Source organism: Pangasianodon hypophthalmus, chromosome 21 (assembly GCF_027358585.1).
Source record: "Pangasianodon hypophthalmus isolate fPanHyp1 chromosome 21, fPanHyp1.pri, whole genome shotgun sequence".
Classification (NCBI taxonomy): Eukaryota; Metazoa; Chordata; class Actinopteri; order Siluriformes; family Pangasiidae; genus Pangasianodon; species Pangasianodon hypophthalmus.
The window spans coordinates 10,547,209-10,570,851 of record NC_069730.1 but is presented as its reverse complement, the minus strand read 5'-3'; the positions used below and the strand labels follow the sequence as shown (position 1 = coordinate 10,570,851).

The following is a 23,643-nucleotide window of genomic DNA, read 5'->3' as shown; positions in this document are numbered from 1 at the left end:
GAATCACCATATATGATTGAAAAAAAAAAACCTTCCTGTTGCATGAAGTAGAGGAAAAACAAAATTTGGCACTTTTGCAAGTGATCTCTCTAAGAAGTAAATATGGAATAACTTTTTTATTTACTTTACGATTTACTTTAAATTTTATGGCTACATGTGTGCATTCTAACATCTCAATTATATTTGGAAAACTGCAATGGTGTGAAAATCCCTCATTGTTGTCTTTTCCACTGCCATATTTGGAAATGTAATGTACTGCAGTGTGAGCAAGTTGAATGTGTGTAAGTTGTGTTATTATTCAGCTCATAGTTTGTTGGGAAATGTCAATCAAGCTTTAGATGAACATTTTATATGATTTTACTTTACATTTCATCTGTTGCCTCTCTGCAAAATCAGTAATTATGCTGTCAGTTATGCTGATACAACTGACAATGTGTGCTCCTCATGTATTTTCTCTGCATCTCAGGGAGATAAGTCCAAGACAAAGTTTGTAGCAGTGAGTACTTTGGAGGATACACAAGCTGTGCGTGCTGTGGCCTTCCACCCATCAGGGGCATTCTACGCTGTGGGCTCCAACTCCAAAACCCTGCGGGTCTGCGCATACCCTGACACACTCGACACCAGGTACACACATACCACAAGCAGAGAAATAAATAAAAATGAATTATTTAGATTTAAAATAGCATTTAAGCTGTTTGAGAAGCCCTCATGTAATGAATTATGTCAGAATATTGTGCTTCACAATTTTTAATAAGTAGCACTAGCTGATATAGTCTAGTGTCTGTTGCTGTATTCGACTTACCTTTGAGCTACAAAGTGGGGAAAAAACATCGGACGCCTCCATGTTTGCCTTTTCTTAGCAATAAGCTAGCCAGCTAACTGTGATGAGTGATGTATATTTACCTCCTCGAAGCAGCAAACTGTATTGTCAGTGTTACAGATTTAACAAGCTAATAAGTCTGTATGTTGATTTATCTAAAGCAAATACTTGTATATACAGCATAACTCATTTAAAGGTAAGAAGCTCTACTTTGTTTACTGTTCATTATCTGAGCAGCCATGTTGATTTAACGTCACTCAGTGTTCGCTGTACTCACTGTCTTGAGTTCTCGAGTAGGACTGCGGAGTTGAAGGGTGTTTTCTTTGGTTTTTCCAAGTTGGGGGTTTTAAATTTTAGTTTGCAGAAGGAATACTCATTTGTTTATGTAATGAGAACATTTGCAGAGTTGTAAAAAGTGAATGATTATCAGAATCAGAATCAGCTTTATTGGCCAAGTATGCCTGAGCGTGCAAGGAATTTGTTGCCAGTTTATAGTGATCTTACAGTGTACACTTACACACTTAGACATTCAAAAACACTACACCACAGTACTGGACATAAACAAGACATAGAGTAAAACAAAAACCTAATGACAGCTACCACATGACAGTTTACGGTGCAAACATAACACAATCTTAATGACCACTCACACAGACCACAGTGTAAACATAAGACATTCTTAAAAACCACTCACATAGAACAGTTAACACATTGTCACATGACAGTAAAGTGATATTACAGTGCGGTGAATGTCCAGTTTGTTAGAAAAAGTATATGTATTGCACAGTAAATAAATATTTGTTCATATTAAGTTTAAACATGCATATCTAGTTTGATCCATCATCTTATTTTATCTAGATTTTTACTAGCTTGATAGGTAGATTTGGCTGAAATATGACATTAATGAGACTGAATTTTTTTTTTTAATGCAAGCATCAAAAAGTAGTGTCATCTGGTTGCAGAGCTAATGATTGTGTGTGTTTGTGTCTCTCAGTGGTGCATCTAAACCCCCAGTGGTGCGCTTTAAGAGAAATAAGCATCATAAAGGTTCTATTTACTGTGTGGCGTGGAGCCCCTGTGGGCAGCTTCTGGCCACTGGCTCCAACGACAAATACGTCAAAGTGCTGCCTTTCAACACTGAATCCTGCAATGCCACTGGTGAGCAGCCTCAAAATTCTTACAAATTTACAATTGTGAGAACATGTGGATATTCATTCATTTATTCATTTACAGTAATCACTTTTATTATTTATCAAATTTATAATTTATTAATGGATCCAGAGCCTCTCCCAGGAACAGTGAGTGTGAGGCAGAAAGCACCCTGAATGGAATACCAGTTCATCTTAGGGCACCCATATTGATATTATTAGTACAAAAGTTAAGGTAAAATTTCAGTTGCAGATACTATGATCTCTTATCTTGTTGTTCATCAATAGCAATATTTACATAGAAATGATTTTATGTGATAGTGTTTTAGTTATTTGAAATGTTTTCTATATGTGTACAAAATGTGCTTAAAGATCTATCATCCCCTCTTTACAACCATGGTGAGCAGAAAACCCAGAACTTTGAAAACCCAGAATCTCAGAACCCAGAAAACCCAGAACCTTGACGCAGATGGGCTACAGTAGCAGATGTCCATATCAGGTTCCACTGCTGTCAGCCAAGATCAGGAATCAGAGGCAAAAGTGGGCAAGGCTCATCAAAACTGAACAGAAAGTAAATTGGAAAAACATTGCCTGGTCTTTTTCCAATGTCGATATGTTTAAACTAAAATGATCACTTATTGCATGTTACTATTTTTAGGGGTCCAATCACAGAGTACTGGAACTATATTTTTTTGCTTTAGTTTTTCCCCTAAAACAAATCGTGCAAACTTAACCATAAGTCATAGAGATCTGGAACTTGCTCAATAGACGGTACCCCCTCCAGCTACACAGGCAAGCGAGATGAGCCCAATCAGGCCGATGGTGGCACTGTAGCACAAGGTTGTACATTTTGGTCCATATCTCATGAACTGTAATTCCTGTAAACAAAATTCTTTTTCACCTGATTCCTTGGGAAACCTCATTTTAGCTCTGCAGTTTGCATATTGGCCTTTCTTTACAAAATCGAGATATGAATCTCTATAATTATCAAAAACATGTTGAGATTTATAAACAATATATATAATGATATATTTTTTTTAAATTCTGAACAAGGATTTTTGCCCTTTCATTACAAAATTGGTTTTAAATTACTGAGCAGTCTGAACCTCACTAATTATCAATAACTGGTTGATATTTGAACACTACAAATCTATAGTTCATGAAATATTAAATAAGTTCACTCAAAACGTGAAAGCCTTCTTCAGTACTAGATTCTACGGTAGAATGTAAAGGTTAGGGTGTGGTTATTCATAGGGGTGAGGCTAAATTCAAGTAGCTCTTTTTTCAGGCACTGTTCCCATTGAGCTGAAATTTTGTATTGGTATGCTAATCTGTAAGTGGATTTGTAATGATGACTGGGTGAGATTGAGATTTCAGCAGGGGTTTCACATGGTTTGCTTTGAGCTGCTGTCACAAAACATGATGAGTATGTTCACCTATGGTCTCTTTATTGGTCTACATAACTTGATGAAACTGGGCACTGGGGGTGATTGTTGTGATGGGTGCTTGGACCCCGTAGATAACCGCTTGTACTATAGCTATATTTAGGGGTTAAGCACTGAAAGTGCTGGAACCATGTTGTTTATATTTGTGTTCTGTAAATTTGGCACACTGATTGGGCATAGTACCAATAGTCATTTCACCAGTTTTGGGCTCCACCCCTCAATGCCTCTAGCACCACTATTGGGTAACATTTCAAGGTACATATTTGAACCATTCGACTTAAGAACAAAATTCCTTTTCCACGTTAATCCTTGGCTCATGCCTGTTTCAGTGGTCCCCCATGACATCATTTAGGCCATATTGGATTTTCCGAATCATCAGATTTGTCTGAGATGAACTTGACATTAATCTCCACAAAATTTATCAGAAGGTTTTTTGATATTCAAAAGCGCACATCTGTAACATGCAAATGAATGGGAATTAAATTGCTGTTAATGGAACGATTGGGAATAAATTCAGATCAGTTGATGTAAAAAATTTAATTGGCCACCTTTGTGCTTTATGAGCAATTTGGAATTTCTTGAAAACCCTTTAAAACGTTTCACAGTCTTCAGTTTTTGTCTTCAGTTTTCACCACTTTTGGGTCAGATTATCTTCAGACCAAGCTGCACCAAAGATATAAAGAATGGATTTTTGATATTTGAAACTGTTTGCCCATAGCATGCAAATAAATTTGACAGTGAAGGTGTAAAACAGGAAGTGAGGTGATATTTTGAAAACACACACATGAATTCACAAAATCATGTTAAAAAAAAAATTACATCTTCTCATCAAACGGAATCTAATGGTATATCATACATGCTTGTAGACCCCTGGCAAGTCAAAAAAAAAAAAATATATATATATATATATATATATATATATATATATATATATATATATATAGTAACGTTGAGGCCTTCCATGTGTGCACAGCATACAAAGCCTTTCATCCTGAGCACACACTTCATGCAGCAAAGCACAATGAGATGTCTTGGCTCATTTGGTCTGTAGAAGAAATTCTGCATTTTTGTTATTATTATGAATTTCTAGTATTTTTTTTAGTAGTGTATGTTTCCTAATATAAAGTGTTTTGAAACCTTTGTAGGCATAAAAAAATATGAATCATATGTACACACACTAAATATTGCGTTAACTCATGTAAAAAAAAAATAAGGGTAAACAGAAGTCCAGCCATAACAAAACTATACAGTTAAGGTAAAAATAAAACTCCTATATTAATGAATAATCTCAGTGTTTACTAGTGCTACAAAAGTTTCGATCTGTAAAATAATTTAAAAAGTGCTCATAACTCTTCAACTGGTTAACGTAAAATCATTATGTCTTTGTTGTGTGATTCCTTGGAGACTGCCACTTTAAATTCATGTATTGCTTTTGAAATCTGCAATGTAATATGGCAGACATTGACAGTAAAATGGGCAAAAAAATGTGAGGTCATGTCTCTCCAGTGCTTCATTATATCAAGATCAAATTTGAAAGCTATGGGACCATGTTCTGAGGGAGGACAAAACATTGGTGTCATTTGACCCCAAGGTGGTGCAATGTAGTGCTTAGAACCCTATTATTTACATTAGAATTTTTCTTCTTCTTCTTCTTCTTTGCTAAACTGACATGAAACTTGGTCAATACGTAGTGCTCCCTCCTGCTGCTCAAGCAAGAGAGCCCGATTGGCCTAGTGGTAGCACAGTAGCGAAGGATGATGTAATATTTTGTCTCATATCTCGCATACCGTACGTCCGTACAGTGAAAATTATTTTAGCTACTTATTCCTTGCTTCTCGTGAACAAAAACCATAATATGCAAAATCTGCTTTTGAGAACTTGTCCTAGGATTTTTGTATTATCTTCACAATTTTGGTGTCACACTATTCAGCAGAATGTGACTCTCAATAATTGTCAAAAACATGTTGAAATTTGTAAACAATATGACCACCACATGTCAAACTATTCTAATGAGGCAGAGCCTAATTTACTCAAGCAGTTGTAACTCATGACCTGTTTGCATGGATTTGCACAAAACTTGAAGCATACACCGATCAGCCATAACATTAAAACCACCTGCCTAATATTCTGTAGGTCCCCCTTGTGCCACCAAAACAGCTCTGACACGTCGTGGCATAGACTCCACAAGACCTCTGAATGTGTACTGTGGTATCCGGCACCAAGACGTAAGCAGCAGATTCTTTAAGTCCTGGAAGTTTGGAGGTGGGATCACCATGGACTTGTTTGTCCGGCATATCCCACAGATGCTCAAACAGATTGAGGTCTGGGGAATTTGGAGGCCAAGTTAACATGTTTGTCATGTGCCTCAAACCATTCCTGAACAATTTTTGCAGTGTGGCAGGGTGCATTATTATGCTGAAAGAGGCCACTGCCATTAGGGAATACTGTTGCTATGAAGGGGTGTACTTGGTCTGCAACAATGTTTAGGTAGGTGGTATGTGTCAAAGTAACATCCACATGAAGGCCAGGACCCAAGGTTTCCCAGCAGAACACTGCCTAAGGCATCACATTGCCTCCGCCGGCTTGCCTTCTTCCCATAGTACTTCCTTGTGCCATCCTTTGCTGAGGTAAGCAACGCACATGCAGCTGTCCATCCACATGATGTAAAAGAAAATTTGATTAATCAAACCAGGCCACTTTCTTCCATTGCTCCATGGTCTAGTTCTGATGCTCAGGTGGACAGGGCTCAGCATGGGCACTCTGACTCGTCTGCGGCTACGCAGCCCCATACTCAGCAAGCTGTGATGCACTGTGTGTTCTGACACCTTTCTATCATAGCCAGTATTAACTTTTTCAGCAATTTGTGCTACAGTAGATCTTCTGTGGGTTCACACCAAACGAGCTAGCCTTTGCTCCCCACACGCATCTATGAGCCTTGGGCGCCCATGACCCTGTCCCCGGTTCACCGGTTGTCCTTCCTTGGACCAGTTTTGGTAGGTACTAACCACTGCATACCGGGAACACCCGTACAACATCTTGCATTTTGGAGATGCTCTGACCTAGTCGTCTAGCCATCACAATTTGGACACAGTTTGGTCAGCGTTGCTCAGATCCTTACGCTTGCCCATTTTTCCTACTTCCAACACATCAACTTTGAGAACTGACTGTCAGATGCCATTGTAACGAGATAATCAATGTTATTCACTTCACCTATCAGTGGTTTTAATGTTATGGCTGATCAGAGTATATACAGAAAAAGATTCTGAGGTCATGTGCAAAGATGGACATGTGCAAAGATGGACCAGACAACATTCCTGGCAGGGTGCTCAGAGGATGTGCAGACCAGCTAGCAGATGTTTTCACGGACATCTTCAACACCTCCCTGTGCAGCACCGTTGTTCCGACGTGCTTCAAGGCCACCACCATCGTCCCTGTGCCAAAGAAGTCTTCAGTGTCCTGCCTCAATGACTACCGTCCCGTTGCACTTACACCCATCATCATGAAGTGCTTCGAGAGGCTCGTCATGAGGCACATCAAGACCCTGCTGCCTCCCTCACTGGACCCCCTGCAATTCACTTACCGCCCCAACCGCTCAACAGATGACGCCATCACCACCGCCCTCCATCTTGCCCTCACCCACCTGGACAATAAAGACACTTATGTTAGAATGCTGTTCATAGACTTTAGTTCAGCATTCAACACAATCATTCCTTAGCACCTGATTGGAAAGCTGAACCTGCTGGGCCTGAACACCTCCCTCTGTAACTGGATCCTGCACTTCCTGACTGGGAGACCTCAGTCAGTCCGGATCGGGAACAGCATCTCCAACACCACCACACTGAGCACTGGGGCCCCACAGGGCTGTGTGCTCAGTCCGTTGCTGTTCACTCTGCTGACTCAGGACTGTGTAGCAATGCACAGCTCAAATCACATCATCAAGTTCGCCGATGACACGACTGTGGTGGGTCTCATCAGCAAGAACGACGAGTCAGCATACAGAGATGAGGTGCAGCGGCTAACGGACTGGTGCAGAGCCAACAACCTGTCCCTGAATGTGGACAAAACTAAAGAGATAGTTGTTGACTTCAGAAGAGCACAGAGTGACCACTCTCCACTGAACATCGGCAGCTCCTCCGTGGAGATCGTCAAGAGCACCAAGTTTCTTGGTGTTCACCTGGCGGAGAACCTCACCTGGTCACTCAACACCAGTTCCATAATGAAGAAAGCCCAGCAGCGCCTGTACTTTCTGCGAAGGCTGAGGAAAGCGCATCTCCCACCCTCCATCCTCACCATGTTCTACAGAGGGACTATCGAGAGCATCCTGTGCAGCTGCATCACTGCCTGGTTTGGGAATTGCACTGTCTCAGATCGCAAGACCCTGCAGCGGATAGTGAGGACAGCTGAGAAGATCATCGGGGTCTCTCTTCCCTCCATCTCGGACATTTACGCCTCCCGCTGCATCCGCAAAGCCACCAGCATTGTGGATGACCCCACACACCCCTCTCACACACTCTTCACCCTCCTGCCGTCTGGTAAACGGTACCGAAGCATTCGGGCCCTCACAACCAGACTGTGCAATAGTTTCTTCCCTCATGCCATCAGACTCCTCAACACCTAGAACTGGACTGAAGGAAGGAACACACACACACATACATATACACACATACATACAACTGAACATCTTCCATGCACATGTTTTGCACATGTTTTATGCTGCTGCTGCTACTATTATGTTTACACATAATACAATACCATTATGTTTACATACTTCAGCTATTTATATCAAACTCTGTATTATTTGCACTATTGTCACTTGGTCACTTTCAAACAGAACTGCGTACAGGTTGGCGTTGTAGTTATTGTACTGTCTTGTTCTGTCTTGTGCGTCCGCACGTTTGCACTTGGTCACTTTATATTTAATTTATGTAGTCCCCGTAGTTCTGTGTCGTTCTGTGTTGTCTTATGTAGCACCTTGGTCCTGGAGAAACGTTGTTTCGTTTCACTATGTACTTGTATATGGCTGAAATGACAATAAACTCCACTTGACTTGAGGTTGGGGCATGGTCATGCATAAGGGGCAGAGCTAAGGTCAGGTAACTGTATGTCCGATCGAGCTGAAACTTGGTACACTGCATCTCTATGCTAATCTGCAAGTGGGTCTTTGATGATGACCCAGTTACTTAAAAAATGGCCAGTCAGATTTTAGCAGGCTTTTAACAGAGTAAACATTGAGCTATTTCTATGAAACTTGAAAGTATGTTCCCTCTAAGGACTCCCTAGTAATTGATACATTCTCACTCAGGTTGGCCTCTGGGGGTTGCTATTAATGTTTTTGCACATAAAAACAAGCATATTTTTTTATAAAATAAGGGGCACAATGAAACTTTTTTCTGCATGATTTGTCTCCTTACCCCTTTGAAAATAAGACTTTTGTACCATTTAGCTTCATCCACTCAAAGTTTTGATAATTAGCTTAATATGCAAAACCTACTTTTGAGAACTTGTCATAGGCTTCACAGTTTTAGTGTCAAACTACTCAGCAGAGTGTGAATCTTAAAAATGATCAAAAACATGTTGACATTTATAAATAATGACTCATACCCACCAGAAGGGGGCACTATAATAAATGAATTTAGCGTTTTGTTTTATATCTTCAAAACAAATGAACAGGGAATAGAGTAAAACATGTTATATCAGCAGAATTCCTGAGTACTCCTACATCTTTTTGCCATATGCTTTAATTACTTTTGGCTGACACCAGTAACCCACTCTGTAAGTCAAATCGAGTGATTCTAGGAAAAAGAAGGGCAAATAGTGTCTATATGACATGAGTCTGGTGAGTGCGTTCAGTTTTTAACCATATCAGTGTTTAATGATTTTAACGATTTTAACAAGTTTTAAATAATTTCTCATGAAATATTATCCAAGTGTGATTATTAAAGAGACAGCCATGTATAACTTTGCATCAAATTCTTTTCACAGTCAGCATAAAGTGTTCTGCGCATGTGTGTTTGAGTCATGAAGCACTCTAACAATACAATGGTTGTATAAGAAAACAGTTCATCTTACAGATTTTAATATGGGGCAGATTGGCTGTTTCTCAGGCTGTAAATTCAATTAAGGTAAAATCTGTTGTTCTGCAGATTGTGTCCACTGTTGTGGATTTAAACTTTTGACTAGGTTATCCATCAGCCAATCACATTGCAGCACACACTTCACAGTTTTTACATTAAGCTACCATCGTGAAATTATAATAATACCTTCATCTAGGGTTGCTTTGGTGTTCTATGCAAGTTAGTGAGAGCTAGCTACCTGTGGTGCGATTTGCACATGGTGCTTGGCACCTGCAGATTGCCGCTTGCAATTTTGTATTTATTTTTACTCATTTTCATGAGTGTCATTAATAGTTTTTCCCTGTAATTGTTGCTTCCTGTTTTTCCTGTTTACATTTACATACAAAATGTTGGTAATAAACTACCTTTTTAGAATTAGTATCAACTCTGTGTGCACAAACTGCTGTGGTTTGTTAGCATGTACTGCAAGAACACATTACTTATTAGCAATTAACCTAATCTAATTTTGGAGGGAAAATGCAGGATTTAAGATATTTTAAAGATATTCAACTTCAGTAGTCTGGTGCTCATAAATGTAACAGGATCTGAACTCATTTGTCTGAATTTGGAATCTCATTAATATTCTCAGTAAACAAAAGCTTGGAGTGAGAGTGAGATCCAGACCAAGACTATATTACTATGTTTACATAGTAACAAGGGGTCTCAAGACAACAAAATTAAGAATTCAGCTTATTCTTTTATTGAGAAGTCTGTCTGCCCCTCTCTCAAAGGTCCTGATCTGGAGTTCAGTATGCATGATGGTACTATTCGAGACCTGGCCTTCATGGAAGGGCCTGAGAGTGGAGGATCCATCTTAATCAGTGCTGGAGCAGGAGACTGCAACATCTATACTACTGACTGCCAGAGAGGACAGGGGCTTCATGCTCTTAGCGGACACACAGGTACACACACACACACACACACACACACAAGCATACCTCTTTACTGCAAAATATGGCCAGGGCTGCAGTGCTAGCACAGATAACCCCTTGCAACACCTACACTGCCAGCTGCCGACAGGGGTTGGGTCACATGCACATAAACACCTATACCAATAATAAACTCTTCATGCAACTACAGGAGTGTGACACACACAGTCCAATTCTTCTCCCCCAGGTCTATTGGGTTCTTTTACCCCAGTTGCCCATATGCCCAGTACAGTTCATTTTTTCATACGCTACACTATCTCTCCACAGGCCACATACTGTCACTGTACACATGGGGAGGCTGGATGATTGCATCTGGTTCACAGGATAAGACTGTGCGTTTCTGGGACCTACGTGTTCCCAGCTGTGTGAGAGTCGTAGGGACGGCTTTCCACGGGTCAGGTGGGCATCCATTTACATTTCATTAAGCAACGGCGGGTAATAATTTATTAGATTAAATGCTGTTCATTTTCAGCCTCAGGGCTTTCCCTAACAAAAATGAAAATGAAACATACTAAACATGAGAATTAGTCAGCACAATATGGCTGTGGTAGGCTAATGTGCTTATAACCATAGTTAATGTTAATGCACAATGTTGTGTATTTTCTTTTGCATTGCTAGGAAATTTGCTTAAACAAATTTGGGTGGAAACAGACCTTGTTATAATGTATGTCTATTTGTATATGTGCGTTTGTGCATATGCTTCAGGTAGCCCAGTAGCCTCAGTGGCAGTGGATCCCAGCGGGCGTCTGCTAGCCACAGGCCAGGAGGACAGTGCCTGTATGCTGTATGACATCAGAGGGGGGAGGATGGTGCAGACATATCGACCTCACTTGAGTGATGTGCGTTCAGTACGGTTCTCCCCTGGAGCTCACTACTTGCTCACTGGCTCCTATGACACAAAGGTTATCACCACAGACCTACAAGGTAACAGCCTGCTGTCCCAACATGAAACACAACCAACACCAATATTTATAGCCTTAGCCCAACTCCACCCTACCTACAGCTTTACCCCAGCACCATCTCAACATCTACAGCTTTAGCCCAACCCCAACCAACCTCTACAGCTTTAGCCTAAACCCAGCCAGTATCTACAGCTTTAGTCCAAAACCAATCCAGTATTCACAGCTTTATCAGAACATTCTAACCCAGTACTAGGGCTGGGTTAGAACTTTACTAGGACTGTCAAGTAGCATTTAAACTAAAATAATTCAAATTAATCATTTAAACTATGTAGTATTTAAAATCACTTAAATATGAACAAGCGTTTAATTTTATTCTGCTACAGGCAGTATTAGCAGTAGTGGTAGACTGTGTGTTTGTATTGCATTGAAAGTGAAAATTATGTCGGTTTCTTAAACAAGGAAAATTATGAAGAAGTAATATGTTCTGTATATATTCTGATTCGTTTTTATTTATTTACTTAAAGCAAGGACAAAGCAAGTGGGGGTGCTGTAGCATTGAAATCGCTGACAAATGCAGTATAAGAGGAATACTATATACATCACTCGATACATCACTTTTTTTTTTTTTTTTTTTTTTTTTTTTACTGTTTATAGTTTAATGTTTTAATGTTATTAAACATTCCAATGATTTCTGGTTTCTCAATAATGTGACAAGCTTTTTTTTTTTTTTTTTTTTTTACTTGAAGAGAGAGGAAAAAAAGAGAGGCTGGTGAGGGAATGAATATAGCTGCTATAATGTGACTGATAACAGCAATATGTGGCGTGTCCACAATATTAGTCCTTGTGAATGAGCAGTTATAGGAATGATAATATAAATCATTTATAATGCTGTTATAGAAAATTAATCAGCATCTTTTAATTCAAGAATTCAACCTCACTGTGGTATAATTATTGTAATCAACACACCACCTCTGTAAAAAGAAAAATTATTTGACTATAATTCGGGTCTGACACCCCGAATGTAAAATGCCTTCCTGCATCTCTGACTCAAAGTATAAGTATGATGTTTAGCTAGAGTTTATATTTCTACATGGCTCAGCTGGGCTCCACTTTAGGACACATTGCCTACTTTTATATTTCATATAAAAATAAAAACATATATTTCATATAAAAGTTCTATGTTTTGTTGCCTGGGAAGCTGATTAACTAGACTAGAAATTGGTAGGTAACATAATTTAACTAAAAATATGCCATTAATGCAGACTAAGGAAAATGTGCTATGATGCATTTCTGGTTTGAATAGTGCAGCTCTCGCATTTCTTGCAGCATTGTTCACATTTGTCAGTACAGTGAGACAGCAAGCTTCAGGTCTTTCTAATGCCACATCAGAATGAGTCTCCACCCTAAGGTATTTAAGAAGGAATAGTTTCAGAACAAATGAAGAAATATTCTGAGCACTACTGTGACCCTCTGTGCAGTTTATTCAAAATTTAAAAGCTTTAAGCTTCCATAGCTTCCCAGTCCAGAGTCATCTCAAGAGGTGATGGTTAGCCCTAATCATTTCATATGAAGGTCTGTAGCAGACATTTCACACCAGATCAGCTAGTTGAACCAGAGAATAGTGAGTGCTAACAATGAACTGGGTAGGCTAACATTAGATACAGTATTTGCTTGGGGTTTGTTTTTGTTAATAGGTATTTTCTTACTTTTGTAGTTGCGTATGTATGACAAAGCACACAGTTTTCCTGCTAGAAGAGACTTTGTTCATCTTGGGAGCTCTTCACTGAATGTAAAATACAGCCCTTGCAAGCATAGTGAAAGACCTGTAAACACAGGAGCCGGACTAAGAATGCAGAAGTGTTTGTGCAATGAACCCATTATGGTGCACAAGACAATTTTGCTTTAGAACACGGATTCTACAATTATTTGGCGGGCTAGATTAGAGCCTTTATCTGGCCAGTTAAGACTTATATCAAGGCTATAAACAAGGCTAATATCTGTAAGCTAATTAATATACAGTATATATGCACAGTTGGTTGTAGTCTCTATATGTAGCAGTCTGGGAAAGCCTGTGGCTGTAGCTGATTTCTGGCAAACAACCAAAACAAGACAAAACTGCCCAATTTTTTTTTTTTTTTTTTTGGAAGGGGGCTGGGGAAGGTGTGTCAGCAAAGTGGCACAGCAGGTCGTGTTGCCATCTCACAGCTCCAGCCTTCCTGGTTTGAACCTAAGTTTGGGGTACTGTCTGTGTGGTGTTTCTGTGTGTTTCCATGTGTCTGCATGGGTTTCCTCCGGGTTCTCCACTTTCCTCCCACCTCCCAAAAACGTGGCAGTAGGAGGATTGACTAGGTGTGAATGAGTGTATGAATATGTGTATGCAATGTGCCCTGCAATGGACTGGCATCCATCCAGGGTGTATTCCCGCCTCACGCCCAGTCTTCCTGGGATAGGCTTCAGACCCACCCTGACCAGGATAAAGAAGTTACTGCTAGTGAGTGATTTAATGGGTTTTTCTGCCTGTAGCATACCTTTTCAAATTTAATTAAAAAATCACGGAACATGATTATGTAATCATGTAACATATCATGTAAGGAACCAGCTGTTACCACCATAACAAATGTGGTGGTAAAAACAGTCAGTCTGCCTAATGATAACTTAAACCTTGCTAGCTAGGTGTAATTTATTTACACAGTGAATGTCACACTTTCATTTCTTTGGTAGTTGCCTGCCATAGTGAAACAGATCTACAGTATTGTCTAAGGCATCCTAATTTTTTAATATAAATTTTGTCTTACATGTTTGTTTCATGTTTTCTGCATTAGTGTGTCAGTAGAAAAAGAGCATATTTTAGGCTTCCAAACATTCATTGTCTGCAAAAATTAAATGAGAGAAATGTTTGAATGCTATTAGAGAGTCTTTAAAAGTGATTTTCTCATTTTTCACTTTTGGGGGTAATCAGAATTTAAAATGCTAATATTGCAGCTGAGATACATGCAAAATTGAAACACACATGGCACACATGTGATTTTTTTTTCTCCTTGCAACCAGTATTAGCATTGCTTCAACCACTATGTTGGAAACTTGACCATTTTTCAGTCAGCTAATCACAGCTAAAACAGGACCATTCAATTTAAAATGTTTTATTTTAAAATTTTTTATACGTTTTTAATGAATGAATTCTTATGAGGTTTACATAAGGCTTAAAACTGAACTCTTCTACAATGTAAAACACCTGTTTACCTAGGCTAATCCTTGTGTGTGTGTGTGTGTGTGTGTAGGAGACCTGACGAAGCAGCTGCCATTGACTACAGTAGGACAGCACAGTGATAAAGTAATCCAGTGCAGGTGGCACCCGCAGCACCTCTCCTTCCTCTCCTCATCTGCTGATCGCACAGTCACCCTCTGGACACACAACACATAGAGCCATCTCTCACCACACATCTCACTCTACTGACAAAACTCCCCAGTTGGATGAAACTGTAAATACTCTGTGTGTGTGCGTGTGTGTGCATGTGTGTGTCTGAGTTTATTATTTCTATATTCTTTTTCTCTTTGCTTTGTGACAGCCTCTCTTCCTTGCCTCTTCTTTATCAATGTTGCGTAAATAGTAGCAGTTAAATTGTTTTCACACGAGCTACATGGTTCCAAGTGATTTCAGCATTACCTATCAGCAAAAAAAGATACTGTTTTATTAATTAAAAACAGAACAAACAAGTAAATAGGTCAAAGTAGCACATGTACAGAGCACTCCCTAATTAAATGAGTGAAACTACATGATTTCTAAAATGCTAAAAAGATCTCTTTTTGCTGAAAGATGCATACATAACATGTTTTATGATGTTATATAGGCAATGAAGTCAGCAAATCTCATTATCACATTACACAAACAGCTGGAGTTGGACATACTACAACTTGTCAGATTTCTCACAGTTCCAGGAGTTTATGTTCCCTTTCAATGGTGCACTATTGCCTGTATTCATCGTCCAATTACATAACTGACCGTATCACTGTAGTATTGTAAACTTCTTTAAGTTTTTTAATTGTAAAAAGCAAACCTGATTAAAAAAGACAGAGGCTTTTTTACACCCGTGTGAAAATAGAAATGTATACTTTTTGAAGTGTACATTAAGTATACTTCAGTCATGGTCTTGATCTTCTTCTATCACACAGTCATAATGTTAGCTAACTTGCTAGAGTCACATATCTACTGCTGGACACATAACATTAGCTGAGCTAATTATGTTGTTGGCAACATCGTTGTTAAATAATGATGTGCCAGTTCTGTTAGGCATGCACACCTCTGTTTTTCCACCCACACTTCTAGAAAGAAATCTGTTTGTCTCCAATCAAGCTGGATTTCAAAGCTGGAGATCTGACTCATCCCACCAGATCATCTGTGCTGTCACTTGGCTCCAGCCAAACCCTTGATCTGAAAATCTGGGGAAAATGGGAGATAAAATTCTGTAGTGCATATCAAGCTTTAGGCAAACTAGCATTAAAAAGTTAATCAATGATTCTCACTCTAGAAGGGTCAGAATTCTTCCAATATTTTCAGACATTTTATGATTGGAAAAGGTACACGAGTCTTGTTGTGTGAGATGGTCAGTGGACTGATACAGGCAACAGCCAATGACAGAGCAAGGAGGGGAAAGAAGGAAAATGGTGAAGAGATGTATGACCAATGCACCACAGAGATGGAGGATAAACTTTGTGAATCAAACTTTGAGAACTCTGAAAATGATGTCCCAATTGATGTCCTAGTTTTCATCCACAGTTCTCAGTTTTGTTTCTTATACTTATCTGTGTAAAAAGGCACAAACAAGTTAACTAAGATGCAGTATGTTTAGCTCCATTTTTTTTTCTCCATGAGATCCGTAGTGCTGAGGAGATGTTTAGTCTATGAATGCTGTGAAGAAATGTGTGTAATACCCCATGGCCAATTTCTAATTGTCAGGCTTTTATAAGTCATGCAGTATATGCACATCATGAAGGAAGATCAGACTGTTGGCCAGATCTTAATGTTGGCCCAATTAAGTCATTTGTTAAACATAAAAGTAACACATTCTGAAGTGTGCAACACATGCCTCAGATACCTGAACCTCGTGAATAGATGTTTCTGTGTGCTGTGTATTTCGTGTGGTGCCTTGGTTCATGGGTCATTTATAAAGCTTTATGATACACTCAGCCATTCCAACCAACCAGGTATTAAGAAATAACTGGGATTAGGGTCAATTCCATTCAGTTCAGTTCAGCATATCCAATATTCACCTGCTGTAATTTGAACTAACCTCTTCATTCCATACGGTTATCGTTTATTTATTCTTTGTGAAATGTCCGTATGGTCTGGAAAGCTCTTCATGAACAAAACTAAATCAGTCATATAAAATAATTTAATACATTCATTCCTTCATCTTCAGTAACTACTTTGTCATGATCAGGGTGGCGGTGGAGCCCATCCCTGGAACACATTGGAGCATGAGGCAGGAATCTATAATAATAATAATAATAATAATAATAATAATAATAATAGGTGGATTGTTGATTTGCCTCTAGGTGGGAATGAGAGTGTGGATAGACTCTGGATCCACCTCAACCCTCATAATAATGCTGCGGTGGTATGATGGTGCAGCATGTAGTGTTTGTGTTTCTCCGTGTGTTTCCTGCATCATAGTCCCGGGTGCGTTCCCGAGTGTTCCCTAGATAGGCTTCAGATATATTGCATACCTGAGCAGGATAAATTGGCTAGGATAACTGGCACTGAACAGATTGAATTGACACCCATTTTAAAAGAAACAGTGGTATAAAGTGCTCATAAATAGTCACCATCCTCTCATTGATGATCCTCTCACACTCAGTGTTTTGCTGCTGTGTGTGTTAAATAGAAAACGCATTCAGGAAAAAGAAAATGTACAGTTTGTGATCAAAGGTGTTAAAAAGAATTCGGTCTATGTGCAAGTAGACTGTCATGCATTATACTATTACTGAATTACCTTCTGTATGAATGTAAATCCTGTGTTTTTCCCTATTGCTTGAAATGCAGTGCTTTTGCCTGAAAGACAACATCTGTGTGCATCTCTTGCCTATAAAATCACTGTTTTTCACTACTCTGTTAAAATGTTGAACTAAGATGATGACAAATTTATGCCATTTTAAATTTAGCCAAAAACATTGATGTTATCCTGATTTATTTATTATTTTGTCAGATCAAAACTAACATATTAACATATTTATTTTAGCATTTCTGTTAGAGCCTTGATCTAATTTGTCTTTGATAGCACCCTATTAATGCAAGTATTTATTTAATTTTTTTTTCAAATTCGGGAACTAATGTCATTAATATTTTATGCAAAAACAAGTGTCTGCTGCTGTAGAGTCAAAATAAAGACTTCTTTGTCACTTTCCAGTGTGTCACACATTATAATGAAAATATTATTACAGTTATTATTTGTCATAGCAGTAGTAATATATAAAGATCCAAAGTATATTTAGGGAACCCAAAGTATCACTTTGAAAGAATATAATCTAGTCTTATGAGATCCTGAGAATCTTTGAGGAACATAATATTGCAAAGAGACCCTTAGAATTATGGAATAAATGTGCTTTTACGTTTTAATGTAGAGTGGGCATCTCACTCCCTACACTGTCTACTAGTCAAATTCTAAAACAGAGCAACAAATAGGTGAATGATTATCTGTATCATTGACCATCAGAAAATAACAGTATACCTACACTGCATAAATTAGATGAATAAGCAACAGATTAATAATTAACCTATACTCTGTATTAATATTTATCCATCTATAAAGGAATGACATGAGCTTTGGTTACTATGAAAAAGGTGTATTTATTCAGTAATATGGAAAAATAATCACACAATAAAAAATCTTGTGTAAAATAAGATTAGGGAATAAGACAAATATGAATAATATAAATTTTTGATTTTTGTACACATTTAAAAGATGAATAAAATTATGAAATTCACAAGTACAAGACCCAATATAAACACAATAATACTAAATAGGCTTTTATAACAGGAGTAAGATAGATACAGTAATTGGGTGAGTGGGTGATATTCACGCTATGACACACATCCACAGAGAGTACTGCACATTCATTCACTGATCATCCATTATACTTGTGGAGATGAGAGAGACTGACTGATAATGTGATATCTACTTTCATGTCTGTAGCATTAAATACAAAGTGGTATTTTGTACTGCTAAAGAGAGTGAATTTATTGTATCATTTCAATGCTAACCAGAAGTTCCTACTAAAAGGAATTTCAGTTGAATTATTCACTTCATTCATTCATTCCTTCATCTTCAGTAACCACTATATTCTGAGTGGGATCGTGGTGGGTCTGGCGCCAATCCCAGCAACACCAGGAACAAGGTGGGAAATAGCAGGGCTTTTTCACTTCTTGAAGCCAATTATTTGCTAAATTTGAAAGCCTTCACCCTGTTTAGCAAATCTGTCCTTCAATGACAATCGAATGGGAAGACAGTTTTTAAAATTCCACCTAAACAATGTGCATCAGGAAACACATCACTGATTAATATCTATATAATGTGTATGGATAAAACCTTGCCTAGTTATATTTTTGCATGTTTCATTTGCATCTTTCATTCAGACGGTACAAAATGGGCACAAATAATGGCATAAAGAAATATTAAGTCACCAATCTGGAGAGAAGAAGTAATGGCACACTGTAATGTAGCTACATTTAATGTTTTAAATAAGCTAATAGTGGGTATTTATTCAATGTTCAAAATAAACATGGGTAATTTTTTTTTTTTTCCCAGTGGACACCGTCTGGTAATGGAACTGTAAAAGTACAAATTACTCACATCAACAACGACTTGGAAACAAATGCCTTTCCACACATTTTCTGAACTGTTAGTCTGTCTTCTTTTTTCTTTTGTATAAAAATATATAAAAATGCTTTCAAATGCCATGTTCTAAGTTCAGATACAAATGTGGAAAAAGCGCTCTTCTACTTTGCAGGGGCAAATATGTGATGTAGGACAAGAGGACTGTACAAATAGAAAAGGTTCAATTGTTCCCTCTGGAACATCCCCACATTTATGAGTTTGTGTGCTCACTCACACATACACATAAAAAGTATCAAACAATTTAGGTTTTATGGAAGGGAGGCCTTCACCTCTTCTGCTTTTTCTTCTTTTTTGGTACTTTTTGAGTACCAGGTATGAAAAAGCATCTTGGACATTTTTTTTTTCAGTAACACTTTATATAAAGCCTGAATGTATACAGCTTTATGACCGTACTTATTATTATTTGTAATTTTGGTAAGGTAATGCTTTGTAATGACAAATATTTAAACTGAATTAATATGCCTATGTACATGGTCTATAGCAGCTTTAAACTTGTAATATAAATAATAGAAATAATGTTTAGCTGATCTGCACTTGACAACTTATAATAGTCCTATTGTTTAATACTTCTTAATAAATATTAAAGGTGCACAGCACAGTCATTCGGGGCAGTAATGCTGTGAACCATGGCATTATTATGAACAGTGTTGTTTATATTACAACATGTTTAATTCATTAATAAAGTACTAGAATTCATTTCCTTAAAGCTTTATGAGGTATTATAAAGAGTTATACATTTTCTAATGCATTGGTACCAAAATTACAAAAAGTGCAGTCACAAAGGTTTATGAATACAGGCTTAGAAAAGTTTTATCTGCCTTTCCAGAACAAGGGAAGCTAAGCTGTTGCTCACACACGTGCAGTGTTTCCTCTAAGTTTATGTAATTCTGTGTTTTCAGGCCCAGACATTGAGTACTGCACAGTTGTAGCTTTTTACACAAATCCCTTCACAAAAAGGGCAGTGCAAATGCTGTTCTTAATGTATTCATATAGCTGGAATAAGATGGTCTTCATCTGCAATTTGGACCAAATCTATCACACTTGGGACTTGGAAACACCAAGAAATCCACCAGTAGGAGTTTCTATAAAATGCAATTTTTGCAATAGCTGCCAGTTATTGATGTACTGCTAAGACAAAATGACTATAAATTATATAGACTTCCATCACCATTTTATGGGCTGCCACCAACAGTGGAAAGAGTCACTCTTTTGCTACAAGCAAAAATCTTACTGTCTGATTATTTCATATCTAATGACATTCTGCAACTCCTGCAGGTATGACACCAATGAGACTTTGCACTGAAGAGCATACACTTTACACACATACACTGTTCTTCATATTATCTAATGGCACAGACTGTGTTAACTGAGGCTGGAGAAATTTCCCAACAACCTCTGGTGCCATCTGCAGATTCCAACAGGAAACAGTCGGGTCACAACGTCCCCTTAAATGGACAAACCTATTGCTTCTTATCAGCTATCGTGCTTGTTATACCAGGGCAGTTATCAACTTCAGGAAACACTCCTTGTGTCTGTTGACACTTCTTTCGGGTATATTTACATATGATGACAGGAGAAGTGAAACAGGGGTAAGGGGAGAATGGAGAACGGAATATATAGAAGTTATGAATGTGTCCCTCCACCCTTTTTATATTTTATCTTTGCATTTCATACTTAATCTTGGTTTGGCATTATAGTGATGGCACAAAATGAAGACATGATAGTACAAAATACAATGTGTGTGCACGTGCGTGCGTGTGTGTGTGTGTGTGTGTGTGTCTGTGAGATAGCTACACTAATCTGTGAATCTAGATTTTGATTAACCACAATTGTAAGTCCTCAGTAAATGTATGTGTGTGTGTATCAGTGTCCTGTTACACTCTCATACATGTGTCTGCATCCTCTGCGTGTGTCTCTGAGAGTATTCTGTGGGTGGAGACGAATAGGAGAAACGTGTTGAGCTCCCGTACTTCCCCAGTCCAGCGTCTGGCCCTACCCCTTGATTTGGCCCCACCCCCTGTCCTGTTGGATACATCTCATACGCTGGTCCTTCCTCAAGCGGTGGAGCAAAGCCAAGCCTATACTGAGCGTATTGTGCCGTGGTTTGGTATCCATATGTGTCATAAGTGAGCTGATTGGTTGATTCAAGCAGGCCACATTCTCTGGAATAATCTGTGGTCTGAAGCGCTGCTTTGGGTGGACCCTGGCTTTGTTTGGTCCTGGCGATGGTGCTGAAGTGGGCGTAAGTGTTGTGAGTAATCCGAGATGGTGGGCGCGGTTCATAGCGACCAATAGGAGCAGGATTAATACTGGGTGCTGAGCCTGCTGCAGAAGTGGAGACTGAGGATGGGTTGGGTGGGCGGAATTCCTGGTAGCGGGCCGTGGTACGTCCTTCTTCATGGGTCGTTGCTCGCACGTTGTAATAGCCATTTGTTGGGTCCTGAAAACACATGAAGGTGCTAGATTATTGTGCTGTGTGCATGAATTAAAGTGAACTTTTTAGAATCTTGAGGTTCTTAAAGTTTTCAAATTTGCACTGATCAGTTTCCCCTGCAGACTTTAGAGCCCTGCACCTGGACAGCTACCCAACAATACAGTTTTGAGGGAAAAAATGGTTAAAACTAGAACCCTAACATGCCCTCTGATGGAACTATGTAGAACCCTCCAACCAAAGGTTTCCTCTATCACAAAGTGTCCAAGTAGAAATGCTGTAGGAAACAAATATCCCTTAACTATCCTTTGAGAAATATTTATCTTTTTCCTGTCATGATGTCCTAAATTTAAACTACACTTAAGATTTTAAAAAATCTAACCAGAACCCCATAATCATACTTAATCTCTTGGTCACATACACTGCACATGTGATATCAGTTTGCCTGCAAATACTCACAAGTTTTCTTAGATTTAAAATAAAACTGGACTTTTTCAATACTTTTATTTTTAAACAGGGTTGCCTCTTAAGGAGTGAGCTGACTAACAAGCCTGCTAACACTCGCAAGGTACAATGACTAACAATTGTTGTAACAATCTAAACGATGTACCAATGAGACGATCTTTATCTCAGCATAAATGTAAATTCTCTATATTCTGAGCTGTTCATGGTAGCAATATAACACATGTTGAATATTTCAGTGTACTCTAAAATCAGATAAAACCACCCCTAGAGTTTAGTGCTAACCGTAATATAAAATGTGATGCAGATGATAAGTCCTCGCCAGAGGACTGAAATTTTAAAGTCTAGTGTCAAATTAGGGCTGGACCAACCTTTGTAAGTTGGAAGATCTCCAGGACTAGAGAGATTTCAAAGAGACACAATTACCATTATATACAGTCCCCTCCAAAAGTATTGGAACAGCAAGGCCAATTCTTTTGTTCTTGCTATACACTGAAGACATTAGGGTTGGAACTCAAAAGATGAATATGAGATAGATCAGAATTTCAGCTTTCATTTCCTGATATTTACATCTAGATAATGCTTGCATTATTGTACTTGCTTCTCACCTTCAGCTCGTACTCCTCCTTGGTCTCCAGTGTTTCACTGCGAGTGTCCTGCTTCAGGTCCGTGTCGTCTTTGAAAGGCTGAGTGGAGGGAGAGAGGGAGACAGAGGGAAGAAACTAAACCATCAAAACACCACAAAACAAACACACACAAAGAGAGGAGAGGGAGAGAAGGAGGGAGGGAAGAGGAAAACACCACATCAGGTTGATCAGCAGAAGAAAAGGAAAGGAAGAAAAAGTGCTGTGGAAGAATGAGTGTAATGGCTGATTAGCAATGGATGCAACACTGACCCAGCCCATCTCTTTTGGTTTTTATAGCAAAATAGTTGGAAAATTTATTTTAAAATATCAAGTGTGTCTTTTCTTCATCTCTATTATTATGAAATTAAATAAATAATTATTGGAACAGACAGGATCCGAGATCATTAAATCACTTTTTTATTTTATTTTATTTTATTTTATCTTGTTTCTAGTTCTAGTTTCCCTGGTTCCTTGCATTTTTTTTCCTGGTATTTCTTGGTTTTACTTTAGGTTCTGCCTACCTGTTTAAATAATGTATCTTTCTTATGTACAAATGTCAGGTTGTCATGTTGATTTTTTGGAAAAGGCTTAAAGACTGATATCAATGGCCATTGGCTATTACAAGAACCTGATTACCCATTACAAATACCTGATTAGCTAGATAAGGCTTGAAATTAAGCTGCATGTCTATAGATATCTATACATACAGCACTACTTTTGCTGTTTTGTTACACCTTATTAGTTACAAAACAGAAGTAAATCAGACAGAAGTTAATTTTTAAGTACTGTATGATCTAAGCGATAACTACTGTTTTGATTGTGGAATTGTGGGGGATAGTTTGGTCAATAACCACATTAAAAAGTGTTAAGTCAAA

General features: G+C 38.4%; 2 protein-coding genes across 3 annotated transcripts in view; one reads left to right on the top strand and one right to left on the bottom strand.

Moving 5' to 3' along the window:
* Window positions 1–17,758, top strand: part of wdr47a (WD repeat domain 47a) — a 44,837-nt gene extending 27,079 nt beyond the window's left edge. Inside the window, exons 10-15 of the mRNA XM_026925321.3 lie at window positions 467–624; window positions 1,815–1,978; window positions 10,258–10,428; window positions 10,723–10,854; window positions 11,161–11,379; window positions 14,636–17,758. Coding sequence (XP_026781122.1) covers window positions 467–624; window positions 1,815–1,978; window positions 10,258–10,428; window positions 10,723–10,854; window positions 11,161–11,379; window positions 14,636–14,778 — 987 coding nt within the window. The 3' untranslated portion in view covers window positions 14,779–17,758. The remainder of the gene's footprint in view (window positions 1–466; window positions 625–1,814; window positions 1,979–10,257; window positions 10,429–10,722; window positions 10,855–11,160; window positions 11,380–14,635) is intronic.
* Window positions 17,759–18,205: 447 nt separating this feature from the next.
* kirrel1b (kirre like nephrin family adhesion molecule 1b) overlaps window positions 18,206–23,643 on the bottom strand; it is a 55,456-nt gene continuing 50,018 nt past the window's right edge. Inside the window, exons 14-15 of one of the 2 annotated variants that reach the window (XM_026925709.3) lie at window positions 22,751–22,828; window positions 18,206–21,689 (exon numbers count right to left, since the gene is read on the bottom strand). In XM_026925709.3, coding sequence (XP_026781510.3) covers window positions 21,132–21,689; window positions 22,751–22,828 — 636 coding nt within the window. In that variant the 3' untranslated portion in view covers window positions 18,206–21,131. Of the gene's footprint in view, window positions 21,690–22,750; window positions 22,865–23,643 lie in introns of both variants that reach the window. The other variant, XM_026925708.3, reaches the window with a different exon arrangement.